This window comes from Dipteris shenzhenensis, chromosome 17, assembly GCF_047967505.1.
Source record: "Dipteris shenzhenensis isolate YYH24624 ecotype China chromosome 17, Dip_SZ_1.0, whole genome shotgun sequence".
In the NCBI taxonomy this organism is placed as follows: Eukaryota; Viridiplantae; Streptophyta; class Polypodiopsida; order Gleicheniales; family Dipteridaceae; genus Dipteris; species Dipteris shenzhenensis.
Window position 1 is genome coordinate 37,057,678 of NC_141612.1, and position 27,177 is coordinate 37,084,854.

General features: G+C 41.4%; 1 protein-coding gene across 2 annotated transcripts; it reads left to right on the plus strand.

The window, feature by feature from the left end:
- Positions 1-4,656: 4,656 nt before the first annotated feature.
- On the plus strand, positions 4,657-7,917 carry CI51 (51 kDa subunit of complex I). 2 transcript variants are annotated; one of them, XR_015542471.1, is made up of 3 exons: positions 4,657-4,802; positions 5,215-6,962; positions 7,316-7,917. XR_015542471.1 is itself a non-coding variant. In XM_087388442.1 (2 exons), exon 2 carries the CDS (start codon positions 5,226-5,228, stop codon positions 6,684-6,686), a length of 1,461 nt encoding a protein of 486 aa, XP_087244568.1. In that variant the 5' UTR covers positions 4,657-4,802; positions 5,215-5,225; the 3' UTR covers positions 6,687-7,249. The 2 variants fall into 2 exon arrangements, 1 of the variants encoding a protein (XP_087244568.1); XM_087388442.1 differs by lacking the exon at positions 7,316-7,917 and having other exon boundaries at positions 5,215-7,249.
- Positions 7,918-27,177: the final 19,260 nt, after the last annotated feature.

Sequence of the window (27,177 nt, forward strand, 5' to 3'; positions counted from 1 at the left end):
TCCGAGGAAGAGGATTGGCAATAGAATTATTCTTTAAATTGAGTTTGCAAACTTAAGCAAAGAATTAGTTCAAAAGTGCGAAATCCGTTAGGTAGTATAGGCTCTGAGGTCAAGGTCCACTTACCTGCCACCATCCAAACCAACCATTTATTAGAATAATAAAGTTGAGCTTGGGTAGACAGGTAATGCCTGTATTCCCTGGCTTGTTATCGCTTTACCTAAGAACTTGACCTAACCTTTCAGATCCTATAAGAAAGATGAATCAACTAAAACGATTTAAGACTGATAAAAAAGATTTTTGTTCAAGGTTTTAAATAGGTTAGAGAAATAAAATGTACATAAATTGCTTGAATGAGAAATTCTAAATTAGAGCAAAAAATCCACATATAATGTGTGATTACAAAAAAGGGGGTTAGTCTGCACACATTAGAACTTTTAAAATAGACCAAGAGAAGAAGCACGATATTATGAGAAAAATTTAAACCTTGTTAAAGGGAGTAGTCCACACCCTTTTTAGAAAAAATAAATATGGGGGGTAATCCTCACCCATCATTGCATAACAAGGGCAATCTAGACAAATATTTTTTTAGAGGGAAAATAAACCAATTTGCTTAAGAATTTCTATATGTATTAGTGGTAATTAATTGATTAAAGCAACTAACTAACCAACAAATCATTTAAGGCATTTTAATGAAGGAAAAATAGGGGAGAACATCTAACCAGGGGAAATGAAAAGAATGGTTTACACAAGGAAAAAGATTTAATAAAAAATAAAAGCAATATAATGAAAAAATCAAACCAAAACTTGTTAAGGACCAAGGGAGAAGGTGATTTAGGCTCAATACTTTAAGGAAACAACAGAAAATTTATCTATTAAACTATGCATGTAAGACCAAGAAAAATCTAGGGTACTTTTAAAGCTTGAAAGTTTTAGTTAATATTTTAGCAAAAAGAATTATGGTTAGAGAGAAATTAGAGTTTAGTAAATTTTAAACAAATTGAAAAATAATAAATAAAATAACAACTTAAGTAAGTGTGTGTTACAAAGAAATCTTGTGCAAAAATAAATGCAAAAAAGACTTGGACATAAGTAAAAGCCAAAGGGCCATTAAAGAAATTAAAGAGAACAAAGGCCAATAATGTATCATCAAAGAAGTAAAGGCAAAAGACCACACGGGGTGTGACAATCAACTACGAGCCAGGTAAATAAAGTAAATGAAGAGGGAAAGGTCAAAGAAAAAGAAGGTAAGGAGCTAGTGAAGATGTGGATTAGGGTTTGTACACATAAAGCTAGAGCTCCGTACACATAAGTTTCACAGAGAAAGACATCAATCAAATAAGCGTCACAAAGACAAAGAACCAGGAGGGTGTGGGAACTATGAAGGCACCAAGAAAGTTAGAAGAGCTAGATAGAGCTTAGAAGAAGCCATGCAATGACCAACGTGTAGGGCGAACTTTCGTAAGTAGTAAACCATCGACTAGGAATTAAAGAGGGAGGATAAAGTGCAATAAAATAGTAGAAGAGGTGAAACCAGGGCATTGGCAACCTAGTTCACAAGGCATCCCCATAACAATTACACTTGGTGATGACTAACCGAATACACGCCACTCCTTAACGCAAGTGTAGCAAAGACAGTAGCAAGAGCAAATGAGTTGCATCCATGCATCACCAACCAACGTGAGTAGCGAACCAGCATCATGAAAGCAAGTAAACACTAACGAAAGGGGGAGTATGTGACTCCACAGTGAGGAAGAGGTGAGTATGTAACAACAAACAAGCAAGTAAGGGGAGTAGGGAGGTAAGAAGTGCAGTTCGATGTGCCGTAGCAGATGGAAATGAGGAGAGAAGGTGAACAGCAAAAAGATTACATACAAAGGTCTCTTATATGGCCAAAAAGGGTGGCCATACCTCATTGTTAGGAGAAGTCCTCAAGAGCCCGAGGTCCACGTAGAAGGCGAGCGATCGTGCAAGCGAAGGGAATGGTGCTCAGAGTCTCAAAAACCAGCTATGTTTGACATTGTGAAAACCTCCAGCAAGTCCCGTGATCAACGCTGAGTAGTCGCCATGCAAAACAAGAGCTCTGTCGACAAAACAAGAGGGTGAAGTAGTAAACGAGTATTTGTAAGAGACGAATCAAAGTTTTTGAATGGCCAGAAAATGTAACGTGCCCCAAGAGCCCATTTCATGGAGGGACAATGTGCATGGGCAGTGTCTTTACGTTAGCTTTAGCAAGTATTAAAAGGGGTTGATAGCAAGGGGTGGGCAAAGTAGTAACGGCAACAAGGTCAATCGTTGGGGGGAGTGGAGTAACGATAGGAAAAGTTGTGGTTAAGTTTGTACGAATGAGGGTTAGGAAGGATTAAGGTAGGGGTGGGTATACTAAGAGTAAAGTTTAAGGGGCTTTTTGTTTTAGAGGGGAAAACAGGGTTAAGTGAGAGAAAAATATATGGTGGTAAAAATTAAAAAACATAATTGATTTAGGAGTTAAATAAAAATGGGGGGTTTAAGGAGGTATACGAAAATAAATATGCAATTAAAAAATTAAGGAAAAAGAAGGGGGAATTACTTTAAAAAGGAAGAAAAAGCCTAACAAAAACAAGACCATTACATAGGTGTGAATGTGTAGGGTTTAGGGGGTTATATAAGAACTAAGAATACAATTATCATTAAAAAATTTGGTTATAATAATTTCCCTTGATTGATTAAAATGTAAAAGGGGAGATGGTTTTAAGTAAACTCATACATTAAAACACACTAATTACCTTTAAACCAAATCATCAAAAAATGGTTATAAAGACAAAAAATCAAAGATCCTAATAAATTAAGGCATTAAGAACGATTCATAAATACAAAAATAAACAAGTTTACCAATTACTAAATTAAAGTGTAAAAATACAATAATAGGGGAGTGACTACAATTTTTTTTCAAAGGGAGTAGAAAAAAAGTTTAGTTACAAGTCAAAAAAAATAAAAGTAAAACAAGGGGATTTGGTTAATAAAAAAGAAAAAATTCCAAGGAGGTTGGAGGGTTATATTAACCAGGGGATAAATAGTAATAAAAATAAGGAGGGAATTTTTTTCCAAGGATTGGTTAGGGCAGAGTTTAAAAGGGGGAGGTGAAAATTTAGGAGGGTTTGAAAAGATAAGAAAGTGACAAAAAAAGGGGGGGGAAAGGGGGTTTGCTTATAATAAAATTTTTAACTGAGAAACTATTGTGTGTGTGTGTGTGTGTGTGTGTGTGTTCTAGTAAGCTTACATGAAATATTCTAAGTTGGATGTGCTAAATAGCATAACGATTTCTGAATGTAGAGCTGCAAATGAAGCCAAAGATTGTTATTTGTCTTAAATTTCATGGTAGGATGTATGTAAACACGTAATATTAAAAAGTAACTAAATTAAAGGACTACTTTTGAACTTGCATATATTTCTACATAGGACAAACCATATAAACACCTCTTTACCAGTAACTTTTCAAAGATGTTTATTTAAAATATACGAAATGTATATATTGCCAATCCTTTTTTAAAAATAGATAAATAACTAAAAAGTACAAACCCAACCATGCATTAAGAGAATAGAAATAAAACAATAAAGAAATATATAATATTATAATGATCATTCCTTCGAAGAAAGGAAAATTAAGAGAAAATTATTAATGCTAACTTAGAATTTATGGGAAATTAAGAGAAAATGATGGTAAAAAGAAATTATTATAAACAACAAAAATTATTATGAACAACGAAAATTAAGGAAAATTATTATAAACAACAAAAGTTAAGGAACATTATAATAGGGAGTACAAGGCTAAGACCATTTAAAGTCTAGGAAGGGTGAGGTCTATGAAGAATTCTCTTACCTAGTTTATTGCCATCGACCTTTTGTAGCCTGTCTTGATCTGATGGAATACTATAACTCTCGAGCCTTAATAGTAGGCAAAGATTATCTTAAATTTTTGCGAGAGGTCTTATCGCTCAAGAGCATTGCTAGTAGCCGACCAAGTGACCAGGTAGACTTTGTGATGCCATCCAATTAGCTGTTGACGTCGGCAACAATCACACAGATGAGTCGCTCATCTCTCTCCAATGTTCAAGTATGACTACCCTATTCTTTTCATTAAAAGCTTCTCTTTTTATAGAAAGTTGTTGATGTCAATCGACGACCTCGAATGATTTAGATGAACGACCTAAAGTCTTACAAGTGGCTCAAGGAGAGGTTGCAAAACCAAAATATGCTACTAGGCTGCCTAGAGTAACAAGATGAATGCTCAGAAAGCATTCATAAGGCCTGCCTCAGATGTGCACCTTGGAAAAGAAAGAGAGAGAGAGAGACTACTTGGATGTGCACCAAGGAGAAGAGGGGGGGAGAGAGAGAGGGAGAGAGAGGGGGAGGGGGGCCTTTGCTAAAAAGGAGGGTGGACAGAGTTGCGCAGCCAAGACCCCCCGTCCAAGAGCATGGGCGGGGGGGTTACATTGTGGAAAGAATTTATTGCTTAGGGGCTGGTGGGGCTTGAACCTCCCATACCTCGCCACGTCTTTATGGCAGTGTGTAATGATCCCTGCCGGCCAGGGAGGGAAAAATAGCAACTTGGGAGTGTGGGGGCTTGGTTTGTAAAGACCTTAAGGCCTACCCAAAAAGAAGAAAAAGAAAAAAGTGGGAGAGCTAAAAAAAAGAAAAAGGTAAAATTGAGACCATCATCATCATCATCATCATCATTTACCTGAAGGGTGGCCTTCGGTCTACTGCAACAGCAGCATCACCCTCTACTTTCGACGGACTACATCGCTTCTTCCGTCTCCACATCGTGAGTTTTCTCATCCTCCCCTTTGCATTTGATCAATCCGAAATGAAATTCTCGCTTCAATCTTCGCATAGAATTGCATTGTGGATATTTGCCTGAGCCTTACTTGCGCTCACGAGGGGTCATTTGCGGAAAGGGCCTTGCAAAATGCCGTCGAAAATGCCATTTTCAAACGGAGGATTAGGGTCTCTTTGCGCTCAAGAGGAGTGATTTTGCCGGGGGGGATGCAAATAGGGAAAGTTCAGCCTTGGAATTGGCAAGTTCAAACGGAGGATTAGGCTCGCTTTGTAATCCTCCGCAGAGGAAAATCCATCTACTGCAGAGAGGAATTGCAAGGCTCAGGTTTGTTGAATCTTGTTATCTGTTTTCCCCTCATTTCGTCCCCTGAGTTTGGATCTCGTTGTTCCCAATTCAGGTTGCGCTCTCATGAGGAACTTTCAAATCGTTCGAAGATCCTCTGCTGCTTTGAATTGGCTCAAGTATGGCTACCCTAGCAGATCGCTCAGCACTCAAGCCGCTCCTTCTTCCACAAACCCTCCTCCCCCTCCTCCCCCTCCTCCTCCAGCCGAGAAGACTCATTTCGGCGGATTGAAGGACGAGGACCGTATTTTCACCAATGTGTATGGTCTGCACGATCCTTTCTTAAAAGGAGCAGTGGCCCGCGGGGATTGGTACAGAACAAAGGATCTGGTTTTGAAGGGGCCTGATTGGATTATCAATGAAATGAAAAAGTCAGGGCTCAGAGGAAGAGGAGGGGCAGGATTCCCCTCGGGCTTGAAATGGTCCTTCATGCCTAAGGTTTCCGACGGAAGGCCTTCGTACTTGGTTGTAAATGCGGATGAAAGTGAACCTGGCACTTGTAAGGATCGCGAAATCATGCGTCATGATCCACATAAGCTGGTCGAGGGCTGCCTGATAGCAGGGGTTGCAATGCGTGCACGGGCAGCGTACATATATATTCGTGGAGAATACGTCAACGAACGGAACAATTTGAAAAAAGCTGTAAAAGAAGCTTATGAAGCTGGATATATAGGGAAGAATGCCTGTGGCAGTGGTTATGATTTCGATGTGCATGTTCATTATGGGGCGGGTGCTTACATCTGTGGAGAAGAGACTGCACTTCTTGAGAGCCTTGAAGGCAAACAGGGGAAGCCTAGGTTGAAGCCTCCCTTTCCAGCAAACACAGGTCTATATGGCTGCCCTAGCACAGTAACTAATGTGGAGACGGTGGCTGTCTCCCCAACCATTCTTCGTAGGGGTCCAGAATGGTTTGCAAGTTTTGGCCGTAAAAACAATTCTGGGACAAAATTATTCTGTATTTCTGGACATGTTAACACTCCCTGCACAGTGGAGGAGGAAATGAGTATCCCTCTTAGAGAACTTATTGAGAGGCATGCAGGAGGCATCAGAGGTGGCTGGGATAATCTGCTGGCTATAATTCCTGGAGGATCATCTGTGCCTCTTCTTCCTAAGAGTATTTGTGATGACGTTCTGATGGACTTCGATGCTCTCAAAGCTGTACAGTCTGGACTTGGCACAGCAGCTGTGATTGTTATGGACAAGTCAACTGATGTAGTTGATGCTATTGCTCGCCTTTCATACTTCTATAAGCACGAGAGTTGTGGACAATGTACACCTTGCAGGGAGGGCACTGGATGGCTGTGGATGATGATGGAGAGGATGAAAGTTGGAAAAGCATTAGTGGAAGAAATTGATATGTTGTACGAGCTGACCAAACAGATTGAGGGCCATACAATATGTGCTCTTGGTGATGCTGCAGCTTGGCCAGTGCAGGGCTTGATCAGGCATTTTAGACCAGAAATGGAGAGGAGAATACATGAACGGGCTGCACAAGAGGCAGAATCTCCATTGGAAGCTACCGCATAGCAGCATAGACGCTGAGCCTCTATCAAGCAGCTTATAATAAGGACTGAGAAATATTTACAGGAATTTAGCACCTGCTTAAAGCTGCTTAAAATATTTATTTATTTTGCTGCCAACTTAGGGAACCTGTCTCGGTTATATGTCTTTAAATACATCTGTTGAGAAGCTGGTTCATATTTAGCTCGACTTTTGTCCTGTTTTTCCTTCATTTCTGCTTAGATGTTTTGCTCATATCCCTTCGAGCAATTTGAGAAGCGACAATCTGCCCTTCATTTTCATGTAATTTGACGGTATCTAAATAGCATTTTTAAATCCAGGGTATATATGTCACCCTTCAATATGTGTTATCATCACTGATCTGACTGTCTCTTGGCATTTTTTTGGGAGATTAAGGTAGACAGATATAGGAAATGTTGCTTTTGATGGTGGTAAGGCCTGTTGTAAATCTGTCTTCTATGTTTGTAATGTCTGTTCTTTTTGGATGTGGGGCCAGGAGAGAAAATGCAATTGGTTTTTTTTTTGGGTGTGGAGGTTGCCCAATCTATGTTTCCTACAAGACTGTGACTATAATCTTATTCGTTAAGGGTAATAATTTTACATAGATTATAACCTGTACGTGTGTGTGTGTGCAGGGCTCCCGACAGCTTTTGCAAGGCTACCAGTCACCCCGATAAAAGAAATACGCCCCACCCCCCCTCCTCCCCCCCCTTTTTCCGTGGGGCTGTGTCCAAACCCCTTTCTCTTTCCGTCCCTTTTTTGGGGCACACAAACCTGTCCCGAACATCCTGAAGGTGAAAAAGAACTTTGAGGACCCTGGAACTCTTACGGGATTCCTGCTGGAATTGGCCACAAAGGCAACAATGACGACAAGGGGCTGTGGATTCCCCTTATCAACACAGGCTTGTTATTTTCTGCCCACATGTGGACGGAACTGTACATGCCAGTTTATGGATGGAAGACATTTGAAAAGTTTGTGGACATGGAGTCTACGTTTTCAGTGTCCTTTTGCCATTATGGTGGAGGAGGGCTTTGATGTTTACAAGGATGCCATTGTGCTATGCTTTCATCGCTGAGATGCTCTAGATTGCCTTAAAAAGGAGAGGGACTCTCTGAAACATATGCAAGAGCACAGCTATCAATTCACTAAAAATTTGAACTACAACAGGTCAAGAAAGTGATCACCTTGGCCAAATGCACCCCTTATGGTAAGAGGTGTTAGAGGCATTTGGTGATGCCTCGGTAGTAAGGGGCGTGCTTCAAAAAAGAGAGGTGGGGGGGTTGGATTGGTGGGATTTGGAGGGAGGTAGGATGTTGATGTTGTGAAGTTACTTCTAATCTTCCTAAACATTCACATTACCTGCACATTGATATACTTATGCTCTTAGTCCCTCCAGCTCTCCTCTCTCCATGATGTCCCCACCACTGCAAGGCCTCTCCATTGCACAGTGACGTGTGTTTTTAGAGGATGAGTTTGGATAGGTTCCTGGATTCATCTAGATATATGTTCCTGCCATATTAGTGGACATGTGAATTTCACCTTGTGAAGTTTTTGTCCATGTTGCGGCTTGCTGTTTCTTTCGATCTTAAAGTGGTACATTGCCCTTGCCCTATCAGGTAGATTGTCTAATCATTTTTTTGCTTTGATGCTCATTTGGGAGAGACAAATGAATTCTAATAGTCTTCACATGCAGTTGTAGCTTGAATGAAGTAAATTGTACTACTTATCCTTAGTGCTAGCCTTGGTCACCTCCGGAATGCCGATAGAAACTCAGTATGATGACCTTTTGTATAAATGGATGCTGAAGTATGTGTGGGTGAGTGGATTGGTATGTGTGAGAGCATATGGGCCACACCCGCTGTTGGGCGCTGATGATGTCGGTGGGGATGTCATAGTAGCTAGTCATTGCTATTAGTGATGGAGTTTATGATTTTCACCCTTATGAGTGACTATCACGAGATTGAAACTACACTGTTTTGTGTTTTTAGAGGATGAGTTTGGGCTTTCTTGGGTCCATTTAGATATATGAACTACAAGTCGTATCATATATCTCAACTGTATTCAGACTTGTAAATATGTCCTGAGTGGTAAACTTCTCTAAATTTGGTTCCGATGACCCAAGGCAATTTAAAACTTTATAATGCAGGCTGATGAATGATGGTTATGTTTCCCATCAGTACAATACACACGTCTTGTGATTCTGTGATGGTTTGTAATTCTACTCCCCTCGCCCCCCCTTGGGAAAACAAAAAACAAAAACATAAATTTAATCTCTCTTATGCCTCAAAAGTTTAAGAGTCTTTAGAGTCTTGTGCCGTACGTGCCTCTTACAGCTGCCTCTTACCACTAATGATGCCAAGATGGAGGCACACACCCAGGGAGGCATTACCATGGGTGGATGTGGTAGAAAACACAAATCCACAATGGTAATCTAATAGACCATGTAAGAAGAAACATGGAGACAAAGCATGGCTCTCGACCTTAAATCTTTGGCACAAAGGATAAACCGAGCCCTTTGGATGATGCAAGAAAACTTATGCATGAGAAGTTTGGGATGGAGGATATATATATCGACAGTACACAGTGAGTGGGGAAGGATAAAACAAGGGAAAAGCCACTCATTGTCTAAGTTCAAGGATGCAAATGCAAGGTAAAGTGTATTGACAAAAAGGGTGACCTTTAAAGGCAGTGCAATCTATGTCAACGAGGATCTCATACACATTTAGGTGGAATGGAGAAGGCAAGCATTGACAAGCTATGGAAGCACAAATACAGTGGTCACAAGAAGCCTCCTTAGGGCGCGTAGTCTGTGGGACCATCATTGCTCTCGATATTGCATTCTTGGACTGTGGTAGGGTGTGAAGTAGGGGTCCCCAGTGTCTTCCTCCCTCATTTGACTCTACGTTGATGAGCTTGTGTCCTTTGTGGACACATTGAGTGGCGCGGGTCATGTCTAGCACAGACTTCTGTCCTATACCTGAATGATGCAGTGTTGATCTTAAATATAGTTGAGAGCCTGCAAATGTATTTGCTGACATTTTAGGCACTTTGCAACAATCCGGACATAAGGGTCCTGAGCTTATGTAGACTCTCTGTCCAAAGGATCCCTTCCACCTTGCTGTCTGGAAAGCCAGCCTAGGTGGGCTGCCACTCTAGCTTCATCTGCAGCTTCTTCTGCTTCACCTCCTGAGTATAGGCCCAAGGCTGCCCCTTCTCCTGCTCCTATCTGCTGTGGATTGGCTGCTCCAAATGATGGTGAAATGAGGCCCAAAGGCCTCCCTTTTATAGGACTGAAGCCCCTCGCTCTACTGGCCGACTTGCTGCCCCCTACCAGCCAACTCAGCAGCCTGCCAACCGACTGGAGGTTTTGGGGGCTTATAAATGCTCCCCTGGGCTCTCTTTGTAGGTCCTTTGCTGGCCTGCCTGGCCATGTGGCATCCAGCTACTGGCCCAGGCAGTTCCAACCTTCTTTCTTAGCCCCAAGCCTGCCCATAGGGTCCCAAAACCTTTGCTGAACTGGTTTCCCTGTGCATTTCTGTCCTTTCCATGTTTGGACAGCATCTAGACCCTTCTCTGTCAGATCTACCCTTCATGGTGGATGCCCTCTGCCAGGTACTTGTCAGCCCATGTGCTGCCCATGTGGCAGCCCCATGCCTATTACTATTCTATGGTCCACCTCCGCCATGCACACGGTGGCTCACAGGTGGGGAGGTGACCAATCCTATTCCAACAGCAATGGCTGGCAGAGACTCTGGAGAAGGGGATCTATGGCGGCTGTTACAGGTGCTGGTATGGGCGTCAGCAACAGGACATTGCGTAGGCTTCAAAGGCAGCCTGGTTGGCCTGCTTATGCAGGTGCAGATCGAGTCTGCAATAGGTGGCAGAGCAGGTTGGGGTTGGAGACAGGTTGCAAACCTGTAGACATGCCATGTGGCAGGTCGGAAGAGGGCGAGACTGGGTTGACAGCTCAGAAGGTTAGTCGGGTGGCTGACAGACTGGCCGGGACACTCAGCCCTATATAAAGTCCCCATTGCAGGGGGTCTTAGAAGTTCACAGAGCCTGACATCAGGCTGCATCTAGAGCAGCACTGAGGCCAAGAAGTCAGGTTTTGCAGGAGCAGAAGCATCAGCAATCCAGATTAAACCTAGGTGCAGACCTACATCCTATAGGAGAGCATAAGAAAAGAGCTTTGTTTGCAGTGAACCCAAGAGCAGAACTTTGCAGTAGTGCTTTACCTTTGAGCAGCTACTGATGCCTACACAAAGCATGGGAGAGTCTACTTCAGAGGGTGCAGCAATCGAAGCCAGATTTGGTACCTTACCTCAGTGACAGTTTGCTAAAGTTGTTACATGCGTTGGCAGTTTTTGTATTTGGTTTCCACCATTACGTATTATTTCTTTTGGCTGTACATCTGAATTCTCTTCAAGGTCACCATTTCAGCCACCATTTTGGAGCAGCGATGTCAGAGTACGAGGCATCACTCGCACACCTACCACTCCCATTGATGATGCCACCAGCTTTGTGACTTCCACCCTGGTAGTCCACCAGCATGGGATTGAGAGGGCCTGGTGTGTAGGGCAGGACTCCAACCGAAAGCTGTCTCTCATCTGTGTTCAACCACCATGAAAGAATGAGTTGACCTGCATCCAAAAATTCACCTCAAACAGGCTAGCATTTCTCTGCAACCATATATTCCGGATGATATTGCTTCTGAGCACCCCCAAGCTTGTGTGGTATATCCCCTAAGAGCAAATAAGCATAGTTAAAATGAACCGGGCTGATTTTATCTCTGGCTAGTTCTCAGACTTTCAACGACTGTTCCCAATTCAAAAAAAGGTGCGGAATGAGGAATGATGTCTGAGGCTTGGTGCAGCATCTTCCATCTCCATGTCCTATCAATTGGGCCCTGCTTCCAGTCCACACAGCCTTGTGAATAATTAACCAAAGAAGACAAAAATGCTCTATGTATCTTTTTGTTCCAAACTCTTTCAAAGCGTAAACTCCATACCTTGGCTATCTTGCCTATGCCATTTTTTATTTAATGCTGAAAGTTGAGGTGAGCATTTCCCCATCCCATGTAATCCCATTCTTTCCTTGTTGGCAGTTTGTTAGCAGACTAAAGGCGTTAGTTTTGAGTTTTTTTCATGCAATGTGGCAACACTCCATGTAAAGATCTACGTAGGAATTTGTTAGGTGGTAATCATGAAGAGACGCTTCTCTTTTGGCGGTGAAGTCGAGGTGATTCAGGGAGCAGGTTTTGGCAAGAAGACTTAATTCGCTCTGACAGTTGGTGCTATGAGAGTCGGTTGGGGAGTCGTTTTGGTAGTTTTTCGAGATAGGTGCAGTATGGTTGGAAGCTAGTAGTCTTGCAGTTCTGTCACTCCTTAAAGATCTCCTTGTCCTGTTGTAATTGTCTTATAAGTCTGAGAAACACTTTGTAATGAGTGGCATGCCATGTAGGGATGAGCTCAGTAGAGTTTACAATAAAGCTTTTGTGTCCTTCCTTTGTGTTTACGTATCTTTCTGGTTTGTACTGAGAGAGAGGGTGTAATTGTGATGAGGTAGAGTTAAATAAGTTGGCAAATTTTTCAAGACTCGTGTAGCAGCTGAAGTTCAAAAACAGTTTAGTCTGTATTGGGCTTGTAGCTCTTTCTCAAATTTCCATGTCTGCCCATCTTTTCCCGACTGATCTTACCATAGTCTTAATACCCTTTCGTTAAGACGTAGTGCGTTTTTGATAGTACAATCTCTGAGGGGCACATTTTCCCAAATGCAGGAGTTGTTACTAGTGAAGGTCACCACGGTTTTGTCTGTATTGGGCTTGTAGCTCTCTCTCAAATTTTCATGTCTGCTAGTTTTTGTCCGACAGATTTTGCCATAGTCTTACCCCCCTTTTGATAGTAGAATCTCTGAGGGGAAGGTCCCTGTTTTCCTAGTAAAGCTCTTCCATCTCAGATGAGGCTTAAGAGATTCCCAGGCTTTCCATAAGGCTCTCCACACCTCAGATCCCTTTGTAACACAAGGCTCCTTCCCAAAAAACGGCTGACAATTCCGGGTAATTCTTCCAATGCTTGCATCTCATGGGCTTGTCTTCTCCAAGCTCCTTCTGAATAAGGCTGCCCAAAGTGAGTTTTGTTTATTTAAAGCTTTAATTATCAATTGACACATAAACCTGGTTGAGGGTCTTTCTACATTAATAATCCCTAATCCTCCCTCTTTCTTTGGCATTGTATAGAAATCCCATCTTACCTTTGCAACTTTTCTTTGCGTTCCCACAAAAAGAATAGTTAGTCCCTTGCATAGCTCCTGAGACCGGAGGTGAAGCAACAGGTGCCAACGATGTACCATGCCTTGGACACACTTGCTCTCTTCAAGTGCTGAAGAGGGGAAAGACAACTGGATGTGATGGAGAGTGAGAGTGGAACTCTCACTTATATATCCCATCTAGTGGCCAGGTAGATCACCTCCTACCAGCCAGTTGACCTGACCTCCATGTGACATGCCACATCATCAGCTGACAGGCCCACGTGCCATTTCTTCCACGTCAGCAGTTTGCCATGTCAGCAGCGTGCATCTGCTGCCACATCAGCAGCCTGCGCAGACTGCCATGTCATTGCCCATATGGTTTCACAGCAGCAAACTGCATCTGCTGCTGTACCAGTTCTGCATTGCTGTCTGTCGTGCAGGCCTTATCATCTCCTTGGGTGGCTGAATGCCACCTCTGCATTTATCTGAATGCACAGGGGTGATCTGGAAGGTCATATGCTGTCCTGAACGTGCAGATCATCTCATCAGAATGATGGATGGCTGCACATTGATGCTCCTGCATCTCCCCTTCACCTGTCCTGACGTGCTTATGGCTTCTTATTTGGGGGCCTTATAGGTGAGCAACTAAGATAAAAATGAAGAGTAGCAGCCTCTAACACATTGATGACAAACATGATGGGGAATGGTTACTGAATTTATCGACCATAGTTAAGCACTTGCATTCCTCATTCCAATGACTGGTTGTAGCTCTGTGACGAAGTCAATGTTAATCTGCTTAGAGAGTTGATTGGGAATCTCAAGGTGCTGCAGTAAGGCATGCAATGTCCGAAGATGAATCTTCACTTTCTGGCACACTTGACAGATTACTAATGCATTTCTCTTTGAAGACGTGCCAAGAAAAAAATTTGCTCCAATTTATCCAATTACACGTCTTTCCCGATAAGCCAATCACTGAGATTCCCCCCTCCCCAGGTCCCAGGGGATTGACATGGCGAATATACTTTGAATACTTTGATGTCCACTAGCAGTAGAATCATGAGTTGCATGCAAGAACACTTGCTAGAACTGAGACAGCATAGAAAATCTGCCTTTGTAGAGTAATCACCCACCTGTATGGCATGGTGTCAGGCTGGTCATCCTACATACTTGTACTAATGCTTCTTGAATGCGAGAGTCGTGTTACTGGTTCTTCATATCAGAGAGTGTTGGACTTTGAAATTGCAATCACCATGTCCTTTTGTAGATTGCATATACATATACCATATAGAATATAGTCCTAGGTTGAGGGGTCATCCTCATGTATAATATATATACTTGTACATCATTTATTCATAATTGAGGAGTGTGAAAATTGTATAGCATCTGGTGTATGCGAGCTAGTTTTTGGTCTCCTCTTTCCTTGGATGCATCCTCTCCCCCACTCTCACCTGGCTAGTGTTTATGGAGATTTTGAGCTTGCACTTTGTTCTCTCCACTTTGCATAGGTGAAGGAATGTTGAATTTGCGGGACATTAGATTGTCTCCCTTGATAGTTCTTACTCAGCCATAGCTGCCGTGTATTCTGCCTGTCTCCAGCCATGGCTGCTGTAGGTCAATTTGGCAAATGACTAAGCTGAGTGGGATGAAAGAGCTGCACAAGCTCTTTATATGTATTATGATCAGGGTGAATGTTAAAAGATGCGATCATTCCCATAAAAAGGGACAAAACCAATACAGTTGGTGAACAGGTATGTTGCAAATGATAATGTCTCGAGTTCTTTGCTAAGAGAAGCTCATCAGAGTCTGGCCCAGATTACTTGATAAGGTTGAAAAATCTTGCTGTTTTGCTTGAGGCTGTCTATCACAAGGTACACAATACACGCCTTGCCTTGAATGGCTGTGACTGCTATGGTCACAAGGGATGATGTAGATCATGCCAGATCTGCTGATGCAATAACGGACCTGTAGAAGAGAATCCATTGATAGGAAAGGTTTTACCACTAGAGGTTGTAATTTCCAGAGAGTAAGAAACCAGTCTAATATTGAAAGAGGTAGGGGACATTCTTGAGGGCATAGTTGGCCCTGGAATACTTGATAGAGGTCTATCATCCACAAGCAACAGACAACAGTATGTGTAGTGAAATTTTAGTTAACAATACAGGAGTATATGCCCTTCAGTGCTTTGAATTTGGAATAATAGAGGCAGAAGAAATATCAACAGGAGCTGCCGGTCGTTTAGAACTTTCAGCAATTTGAATATGGGTGAGAAATGCATCCAAAAGATCTGGAAATCGTAATTACTGTGGTACACTCGGACATTGGGAGTCTGAACGCTGCAAAAAGCAAAAAGATGATTCACGAAGTCATTGCTCCAGACAGGCTGGAAATTATGTTTTGCATGAGAACAAAGCAGCTCCCGTCCATGCAGTTTTTCTCTCCATCCAAGGAGATATACCAGCATACATGGGGCTGTAGTCCATAGGAGTTCAGATGATGTAGTATTCTTCTCTGAAACCACAAAAAGGGCATCCCTGCAGAGTCCAAGCTACTGGGTTTGTCCCCATACAAAGTAAGCAAGGACAAGAGAGTCATAAATGATGTTTTGCCTGTTCCAGATTTGACTCATACTATCAGGTGGACAGAGTTTGACAATGATTATGATGTGTTATTCAACTGGAGTGTCTTTAACAGAGAAGATGATGCAGGCAACACCCTTGTTGCTAAAGGCACTAAAGTGGATAGATTGTTCATTATGCCTACAGATTTGCCAGCTCACCAAGCCAACAATGCACATCAGGGCTGCCCGCATGCAGCAGTGAGCATTCTATGGCACCAAAAAGGTTTAGGCATTTAATTTACGAGGGCCTTGAAGCTGAACAACATAGTCACTAGATACCTTCTCCTCATCAGGTTTGTAATCATGGTATATGGGCAAACTGCATAGAAATCCTTTTCCAACTTCTGAATCCCAGATTATAGATGTACTCTAGTTGGTGCCTACGGATATTTGGGGCACAACCCTACATCAGTCTTTTGGCAGAAAATGGTATTACGTTACATTACTGATGATTATTTCAGGAAGGCCTAGATTTTTTTCCAGAGAAAAAATCTGAAGCATTACAGTACTTGCAGATTCTCAAAGCCCTCGTTGAAAAGCAAACGGCCAAATATATCAAGATGCTGAGATGGTAAATACAAGTCTCACATGTTCGACACCTTTTGCAAGCATCATGGGATTAAAAGAGAGTTTACATGCAGGTATACCAGACAGCAAAATGGCGTGGCTGAAAGCAAAAACCGAATTGTCTCTGGTATGATGGATGAGAAGCATCTCCCATATGCTTATTGGGCTCAGCATGTAATACAGCAGTATACCTCATGAACAGGGCTCCAACTGATTGTTTGTGGAGTGTGGAATGTTACACTCAAGGAGGGTGTTTACAGGAAAAAAGCCCAGGATTTCTTATCTTCGGGTTTTGCTTCCCTAGCTTGTGCCCATGTTCAAGATCAGCTAGATGCCAAGTCCCAAAAATGTCTTTGTACAGGCTACAGTCATGAGAGTAAAGCCTACGGATTGTGGGATGCTGCTACAAGGCAGTTTATTCTCTCTAGAAATGTTATTGTGGATGCAAACAATCAGCTATTATTATCAGCCTCCTCTTGCAGGCATGCATACTCCAATACTAGGGAAGGTTGTTATGCAGACTTTGATTATTGATATAGTTTTTTAAGAGAGCTTTTCTGCATTGCTCAGAGGATCAGCCGGTGAGAGGAAAGTCCTTGAGAGGTGGACTCATACCACCAATTGTACATGTATGGCAAATGTCATGGAGATTACATGTATTTAAGAGCCTGTAAAACAGCTTGCATGGCTGGTTGACATGGATAAAAGAGTATTTGGATAATCACACATGGACACATGAGGAATTGCCTCAAGTAGAACACATCATTGGCTGCAAATGGGTTTACAAGGTCAAGCCTTCTTTAGATGATTAGGGTATTTAGGTACAAGGTTATACTTGTTGCTAAGGGTTACTCTCAAGAGCATGGTACCGATTATGAGGGACATTTGAGCATGGTACAGATTATGAGGAGACATTTGCTCAAGTTGCCAAAATAACAATTTTGAGGATTGTTATCACCATAGCAGCCTACTTAAAAAAAAGAGAAAAGAACTTTACATTAAATCTTGAGAATCAACCATACAAATCAGCAATCCAAAAGGCGCTGATCATGGGGAAAAGAGAACACACATTTGGCTATTAGAAAAACCAGCCTGGTTTGGAGAACCGAGCTCATTGCTTAGAAAATCTCTAGAAGAGGGGTTGATAGCCGGGGAGGAGGCCTAGACAACAAACAAATATCTCTCACATTGATGATATTAAAGATACCTATAGGCCAAACCTTGCAAGCAAAAATGCTTCTGTCGGCGACAGTCGCCCTAGATCCTTGGATCTTGCGCTCCCAAATGGCGCTGCGCAGAGATGATGTCTGGCTAGATGACTATAGGGGTGGCTATCCGGGGAACTTGAGGACCTCTTACCACAAAATTGTAGCGAGCAACTCGGATGTTGCAAGCAGTGATGCTGGACACGGTTTTTTGTACAATGTCCTTTGGCGAAGCCAAAGAAACCAAGCGAGGAGTTGTCGCATCATATGCCTCTATCCTAAGAACGTGCTGGCCCTAAATCTTGTAGGCTAGACAAGTTGAGTCGATGGAGAAGGTATGCCCTCCCTTTGTTAGCCACGCAACCATCTCCTAAATGAAGTTCATTGCATCCTCGTTGTACTGGCCATAGTGCGGAGGGCTCCCAACCAGATCCTTGGCGTTGTAGGACAGTCCCATAGACGGTGCGGGATCCTTTGTAGGTGTCTGTTTATGCATTGAAGGGATTTGCCATCTACTCGCATCTACTCCAACCAAGGGCCAATGGGCAAGCCTCTGTGTTTCGCCATGTAGAAGTAGGATATCTTATGGGGTTTGAGACTAGTTTGCAAACGTGACCTAAAGCGAGAGAGCACATCCAAGGGAACTTGTTGCTCCAACTAATGCCACTCTCATGCCTCTAGTTGTGATCACTGCCCAATCTTGGTTGTGTAAGAGAAAAAGGGCGCCTCCTCCATCCTGTCTGAGTGCCCTATCTGAATTGGCCAACACCAATTCCTTGAATCCCACTGAATCTCTCTGAGAGGTCGCCCCTCTCATAACCAAAGGTGCCACCTCGCCCCTTCTCGCCCTACCAAAACTAGAATTGGGTCAATGGTCCAGTCCTTGCCCAAGTGGCCCACCACCCTTACCCTTTGGTCGCTCAAGAGAATCCAAAACCTCGTCTTCCTCCAAGTCCCTTGTAGCCTTTGGTTGGAGAAGGCCCCTTGGCCCAATTCTGTAAAGTCTGCATCGATAAGAGTCAAGGGACTACTACAAATTATCGAATCCTGAGAGGCATCTCGGTCCTCCTGAACCATCCAAAGCAGCCCAATTTTAGTTCTCCATCTGTCAGCTGGATGACAGAAATGCCTTCCTCAGTGGGTATTTAAATGAAGTGATCTATATGGATCCGCTTGAAGGACACGTAGCCGAAGACCACATTTGAAATGCCAATTATTGAAGCCCTTCTATGGTTTGAAGCAAACTCCTAGGCAATAAAATGTCAGGATTGGCGTCTTTTAGGATAGCATGGTTTTCACCATCCATTATTAATCCATCCCTCCATGTCTTCAAGTTGGAAGAATTATTAAATGATAAGATAATCGAAGAAAATCTAGCCTTCAAAACAATACAAAATATTTTGGAAGCTCCTTTGAATCAATCAGCTCATGCTGAAAGTAAAGCTTGATATAGAATATTTGGCAAGTCTCTTTAACTGAGATTTATGGAAACTTGAAGCTGTAGCTAAACTTGCTAGCAAAACATAATAATACATGTATTATCATTGTGAATAAAGCACTAAGCATATGAATGTAGTGGAATACAAATAACATAACCTTTCAAGTAGAATATCAAGAACAAGGCATTGTACTGAACTACAATGATATCATGGTTCCCAATCATGTGCAACATTAAAGAAAGTTGGTTTATCTTTATACCAACACGCAAAGAAAAGCTCCAACACATAGATGTATGTCATAGTGATTGCTGAAAAACAATCAAGTTTTGTGAGGCACTCGAGTATAGATATTGACAGAGCTCTTTGGTTGAAGGACGCTCTATGAACTATGGTTATTTGCATGCACCTATCCACCACAACCAGTAATTTTGATTAAACAGGTGTCCCTTTGCGGTCTATTTATACTAGGGCCTAGTGATATAACCATAAATAAAGGGGGTAATTTATATACTCTATCTCCACATAATTTTTTAGTTCCTAGATTTAGAAATAAAGGGGCATCCTTTTTTTCAATGAAGTGTCCATCCCCATCCTCATAAACCCATATCTATGTATCATTCCCGAATTGTACGTGTTGAATGCAATAATCTTCTCCAATCAAGATGGTTATCTATGTGGGTGTGATTATAGGCTCATGTGGACAGTTACTTTTGATGAAAGCAAAGTTGACATTAGAATTTTCCATGAAGGATATAGGCCAGCTGCATTACTTTCTTGGCATAAAAATTTGGAGGTCAATGTAGGACCAACACCATTGGACTATGCCATTGGAGTTGTAGCATGGTCATTGAATAGCATTGGAAGGATACAAGTTGATACCCGCAGACCAATTCTCTTTATTGTTGTTATTCATGTGTTTAACACATGGAAGCAATTCTTGTTCGGGCAAGTGTTCACAGTCAGAAAAATCATCTAGCATTTTGGTGGCTTGAGACCTTGCTAGCATCTCAATGGTTTGACATACAAGTTAAATGGAGCCAAACATTCCAACATTTTGAAGGGATGATTGAGTACATCCCAAGAGCCTAGAACATGGTAGTTGATGCTCTTTGCAAAAAGTGTTGAGAGAGGTGAGAGAGTGGGAGAGAGGAGGCATCCAAGAAACGAGGTGACAAAAAACTAGCTCGCACACACTAGATGCTCTACAATTTTCAAAATTCTCCATTATAATAAATGATATACTATAAAACTAGAAAGCAGAGAAATGCCTCACTAACTATGAGAGCTCAACTGTAGGACAATAAAGCAAGTCAACTTCTTTGGAAAGTAACTTCTCTAGAAAGAAGTGATGATGCACTTCAATGTGCATGATACACGCATGAAACACTAGCTTTCTTGCCAACTTTAGGTTGCTCATGTTGTCACAATATATGGGAGTAGGAAGACAATAAAACAAATCAAACTTTGACATCATCCTTTGAAACCCTACAGCCTCACAAGATGTAATTGTAATGCCCCAATACCTAGCTTTTCTTGAAGAAAAAGCTAATGTGAGCTGGTTGTTGCTTTGCCAAGAAATGACTGTATAACCAAGGGAAAACATGAAGGCACTCTAGAGCTCTTGTCTCACCATTGCTAGGCTACTAGCCCAATTTGCATCAGTGAAGGCTAAAAGTTGAAGCTCTAAATTGCTGTCATACCTCAACCCATAATCCATAGTGTCCTTCACATATCTGACAACTTTCTGGGTCGCAATGAGGTGTACTGTCTTTAGTTTTTGCGTGGACTAATTGAGAATACCCATTGCATAATGGAGATCAAGTCTAGATAGATGTGGCTACCTATAGACTACTTGTACTGTTGAGGATTTGTATCTGAGAATCAGAATTGTGACAAAATTAAATCTCTCTCAATGAAAGTTTTGATCCCACTAAGCCAATGTCAAGCATGGGATGTGGTAACTACTTTCTTCAATAAAATCAAAGGATATAAGGGCTGCTAGAGTAAAGCTAATTTGTGGCTTCTTTGTCTTCATTCCACAATAGGCTAGTAATGGGGACGTTGAAAAATTGCCAACTCTTTAAGAGCCTTTGATGGGTTGTTATGTAGCCCTTGGATCCCTCTGTCGATGACGATTATATATTTTTCTATTATCATTTAATATCCTTTAATACCCTTTTGATGGGCCGTTGTGTAGCCCTTGGATCCCTCTATCGATGATGATTTTATAGTTTTCTATTATCCCCTATTACTTGATATATCTTATGCTACTTCAATGCAATGTTGTCACTTGTATTGGTTTATTACTATAGAGGGAAATATCTTATCTGCAAGTACTATAATTGCTCTTCCTATGGATGATATTATGTAGCCCTTGGATCCCTCTGTTGATGATTTCTATTATGCCCCATTAAATCGTAGTTCTCATTTGTCACTTGTATTGCTTTTAGTGAGACCCTTATTTGTCACAACTTTTTGGATTGCATCTTCGAAGCTATCTCAATCAACTTCATATCTAGTAGCTTCTCTAGATTTCCATAGTGGTTGACTTGCGAAATGTTTAGTTTTGTCTCAACCATTGGCAGCACACAATCAACACAAAGTAGATAGCAATGTGCACAAGCGAGACCTAAAGGGAATATTCTTTTATAAAAAGGAAAAAATTGATACTTGTTTTATCATAATTAAAAACACTATTGCCCAGTATCATTATGGGAAACAAAGCATACAAAAAAATGACGTAAATTGAAGTGCAATTTTGCAAATTGTCAAAATTTGGGTAATTCTAAAAAGACACAATACATAGTCCTTCTGGTTCTATCTTCATCAAAGGAATTGAAAAGTTGGGCACATACATTTTTTGGTATAACTAAAAAGCGGATGGGCACTCTCACTCTGCATCGTCTTCTGCATCAACACCTTTAGTTTCATAATCATGAAGGTCATTATCATGATTCGATCACGATCTAGAAGTGGATGATCTATCCTCCTCAACACTATAAAAAAGAACATTCTCTTCGTCTTTGTGAAGACCTAAGGCTCCTCCCATTTGCAACCATGTAAGTCTAGAGGAGGAGGATCCATCAACATGTGTCCCATGGGATGGAACCTTCTCAAAGAGGATGTCTATTGTATTCTTCCTTAGGTGTCCATCATTTGTAATTGAAAATCTCAAACAAGTATGTCTACGTGCATAAGATCAAGAATATTCAGTTGTTGCTACTTTTTGATGCTGCTTGTTCTTGTCCTTTGCTTTTTATGACATGCAACTAATTTAGGACTATATTTCCCTTTCAATAGATTAGCATACATAGTCCTAAATCATTGCACAATAATGGAAGTCACTTGCCCTTGCATATACTTTTGAATTTCAGTCACTTTTGTGATCTAGAATGGGTGTATGAGAGAGTTACGGAACTTGCCCACATTTCAGTGAGCTTTTCTTGTTGGCGAGATCATCGTAAACCAAGGTACATCTCTCATGCCGGTATGTTGATTAAAGCATTTACATCAAGTAGTAGACTTGGAGGTTGTCCAACCTGTCCTAAAGGAGGAGATGTTGGCCATACAAAAGCATTACATAAAGTGGTTGTTTTTCTCTTGAATCCAAGGATGAGGACTTGGTCTTCATAGAAATTATTCTATCACACTCCATTTTCTCTACCTCTAGAATATGTTTTTACCTCCTCAATTAAACTTCTCTTCTCAAGCATGCACCTTTCATAGTCAACGCCAATCAAGTGGAGTTGGAGATTGAATTTCCACAGTCTACAATTTGTTTTATTGTGGGAGGATGAGCATTTTCAAAAGAGCTGCTTGAAGAAGAAGCTCTATTTTTTTATAGAGAGATGCTTGATGATAGCTCAATGATTGAATATTTTTTGCTACTACTAGGAAAATTACTCAATCACAAGGTATGATATGATTACTTAATCCCTCACGCAAAATTTGATTACAGCATTAGTGATCTCTCATTATTTTTCTACTGGTGCTTCTGTATATAGTCTTCCAACTTCTCTCTTGCTCATCTACCATCCCTAATTGATTTGGGATCAACAATTGATGTAGAGTGGTTCTCACATTGCTCACTTTTAGCATTTTGCTCCACAAGAATTGACTTGCAATGTTCATCCTCCCTCCACGATGCAATGTTGCTATTGGTTCTCCTTCTAGTGATCCATGATTGTGCATCATCCCTCATTATCTTCCTCAGACTTCTCCTCCCCATCTAGATCATTGCGGTTGCCTTTTTCCCTATGCCGTACTTCTACAAAAGTTGTCAAACGCTTTATTTAATATGATTACGCCCCATGTTGTATACCTATAAGGGCTTTGGTTCCAAGGACAAGGTCCACATCCCTTCCATTTCTTCCATCGAGCACCAGGGTTGCTTCTAGATGACTGTTCACGCTCAGTCCACGACTTGACATTGTAACAAATCTTAAAGAAAAGAATGAATCCCCCAATCTTAGAAACTATTGGGCAACAATGGCGCTCCTCTTTGCTGTGCAACCAAGGGAAGAACGTTTTTAGACTTTCTTCTTCTACAATCTCACGAAAATTTATCCAAGTTGGGGAAAATTAGAAATCCAAATCCTTAGCTTTGTGCCTTTCTATAAGGCTTTGTCCATGTTTGGGCTCCACAAGTAGAGGATCTAGGCTCCGATACCAGAAGATCCAAAAAATTATAGAGGTTGCCACACATTTATGATACTGCAAGGGACCTCCAATGGGGGAGAGTGCCCATGTGTTAGACACATGTACTTTTGCTATGGACTCCTCTACATGCATAGGAATAACTCACAATTTCTAAAACCATCACAAGATTATCTAACAAACATACGAATTTTAAAAGGAGCACTTGAACCACACAAAACTTAGATAATGCTAAACCACACAAGTACTCACTAGAGTCAAAACTATATCAACGAGTGTGATTACTTTCAGATCCAAATCACAATCAAATGCACCATAAAGTGCTCAAAATGTATAGTCTTCTTCCACTTTAGGGCTGCCAATGTAGCTATGTCAAATCAGTCCACTGCTATAAAAGGAAATCGAGCAACAAAGTAGAAGTAATGTCCACAAAGGGCCAAACACCATCACCCACATAGGAGCACTACCCAAAAACAAATGAGCCACCTACAGAGTTCACGAACCAACATAAGAAGCTTTGATAGAATCTGAATTGCCTTCCATGCTGGAATCATCTTGAAGAATCACATTAGCTTCAACATTCATCTGCCCTCTAAGTTTATTAATGGTCGGAGACACCTCAACCCTGTCTTCAAAACAAATCCAAAAAATATATCTCGTATATCTTTCTTGCAAACTTTTCGTGGGTTTCCAATGTTCTCAAACCAATAAGGTAGGCAATGCGGTACCCAAACATGAAACGGCTACCAAATGCTCTGTTGAACACTTTTGTATTAGTAGGTGAATCTTAGTCAAATTCATCGACAAAATTAACATGGCATATGAAAACATGTGGGAGCTTTCTTATGCACAATGCATGAGAACACAACTTATGGAACCCGGTGCGAGACGACGTATATAAATGATTTTCACAATTTGAAAATCAAAACGTTGTACATTTGTTAATGCAAGTTGTTCATGTACTGGTGTTCGTTGTTCGTCTTCGAGGCAGCCATATAAAACCATTCGTACGGGTAACCAGATGGTTGGACATGTGTGAAACCTAATAGGATCTTTTAATGCAATCGTGGACAATATGGTTATCAACCCAAATTGTCCTTTTACTTTATTAAAATTTTTGTAATGAGGTTTTAGTTTCCCAAGATGCTTAGACTCTTGTTGATCCGTAGAACCTGGCAATTGATGATGCAATAGATTCTCAACGTCTCTCAAACCTTTCAGCTTCTCAAATCCTCACAAGACGCTCAGAACGGTCAAGATCAAAACACTCAGATTCCAACTGCTCTCTTCAAAACCTCACACGAGTCACAAGAACCCAGACTGGCTCTGATACCAATTTTAGGAATTAAGGTCTACGATCACACCTTTGCGATACTCATGCAGAAAGTTCTCAAAACATATACCCCACAACACTCTCTCTCAATTTGAAACGAATCATTGCGTATGATGCGAATTAAAGAAAGACATTCCGATTGAAACTACCATAGACACAAAGGAATTTCAATACATTACTAAGAGTATCGACAAAGACTCATAATTGACGGTAGTGCACCTCTCTGAAGTTTGTTGTTGCATATAAAGACCTGACGGACTATCAACTATGGACTCTAGACAAGGACAAGACTTGACTGCTGATAGTAGACAATCTACAAAAGCACTATGAGAAACAAATCTCATGTGTAGACAACGACAAAGCAGAGAATAGAGTCTGAGACAAAGAGAATGAGAAACGAATCTCACGCGTAGAGTCTCGCAACTACAAAGAGCAGGATAGAATCTCCTACAAAGACAAAAAGCCTAAGCTCAAAGTTTGTGTATAACGAATCCACCTTAGAACCGCCTTAGCTGCCCATAAACCGAACCGCATTAGAGTCCACCGCCACATAGGTTTATGCAAGCAAGTTCAATTGGATATTTATGCATTGGATCAGCCTCTTGAGTGAAAACACCACTCCTTCAATGCCAACATTGAAACACCGATACGTCTTTGTGAAGATAGAGATGTAGTAGAGGAAGCCCCTAGTGAGGAATAGACGTTGAAGGAGATGGAGCCTTAATGAACGACAAGCCCACATGGGTGAGGATGGCAAAGCTTCTCGACTACTATCACACCTAGGTCCAATGGAAAAAAAGACTCTCAAACTATTCGATAAAGAAGTACAGCTTGGCCTACTACAAGATGTACTAGCCAACTTTGTTGTCCACAAACAAATAGAGTCCCGTTAATAGCATTGTGAAGACTTCTCTCAAATGAAGCACTCTACATGGCTACAAGTGGGCTACAAGAGAGTTTTTCTTCCAAGGATTATATTCCTTCCAATGAACCTTTTCTTGTATTCATGCATACGCTAGGAAGCACTTTATTGAAAAGGGCAAACTTTGTTAGGGTCAATAAAGGATTATTAAGAACATGCAACCAATGGGCTAAACACATGGCAAGGTAGCATTCATACAAAGATAGATATTTGAGGTAGCACCTCTTGTAAGCTGGATCTATTTTGTGGTTTATGACCTAGCAATTGTGGTGACATTTGCTTTTCAATCATCGGATGATTTCTCCGTGATACATCCAAGAAGGTGGACCCGGATTTAAAAGATGATATATAAATTTTCACCCAATGATACTTTACTTGCTCATTCTTCAGAGGGGAGATTGTTGCATTCATCTAATAAGCTTGTTCCTCACCAAAGTGCTATGTCCTCAAGTTCTCAACTTTCTCAAACCCACTCTCCCTAAAAAAATTTGAACACAACACATGGTAGTGCGTGTTTCTCTAAACCAAACATCGAATATCAAGAATTTCCTCCTCCTCCTCCCATAACTTGTAAATCTTTTATCAATGTGCAACCTTCCCTTTCTTAGGTTATTGGGAGGAGTAGATGCACTGTGCTCAACTCTTAAATTGAAGGCATGCATGTGATTGAAGCAATCACAAGTGACAATGGTGCATCCGTAGCCCTAATGGAACTCAAATGGACATTAGATCTACCCTGGCACCTTCGGAATTGATGGGTTTCTCCTTCAGGCTCAATTCCCATGAAAGATTCCTGGTTCATACAAGGATACTAAAAGATCCACTCGCTCACTAATATGTTGAATTGAGTGCACAAACACATTGTCGCAGCTAATTAATGGTTTATATGAAGGGACTAAAGGCTCTTTGGGGCTGTTGAAACTTATGCTGTGAGATGACATAGAGGAAATGCACTTCCAGGATCATAAGTTGAGATTGAGAATGCGTGCGCATACACACACACACACACACACACACACACACACACACAAACAAACACACCTGCACACACACACCCGTGTGTGTGCGCGCACGCACGCGCACACACACACACATGATCGAAAAGATACTTTGCACACACATCAATCCGTATCTAGTGCATCCCAAATTTTCCTTCTTCTTATGTTCAGCCACCACGTTAGTAACATGAGAGCAGAATTAATGAAATTATTTTGACAAAAAACAAAACATCTTTGAGTCCATAACAACCAAAGTGGCTACGCTCGTACTACTTGCCAGTGCCTCGGTGCTCTGGATCGGGCGCCAAGAGCAGGTATGCATAATGCATAGGGACGCCCATTATTTGGCTTCTCATAAGGTTCCATACTTTGGCCGAGTACCTATAGTTCATGAAAAGAGTGCATGAAAAGATGAGGGATATCCTCTGTCTCCCTTTTGCATCGTGCACACTTCCCATCCCCATGCCCAATTCTTCGGGCATTACTACTCTTATATAACACTCTATATTTGTG

Excerpts from the sequence above, each read along its gene's own strand:
- CI51 (XM_087388442.1), top strand. The coding sequence starts at position 5,226 with ATGAGGAACTTTCAAATCGTTCGAAGATCCTCTGCTGCTTTGAATTGG.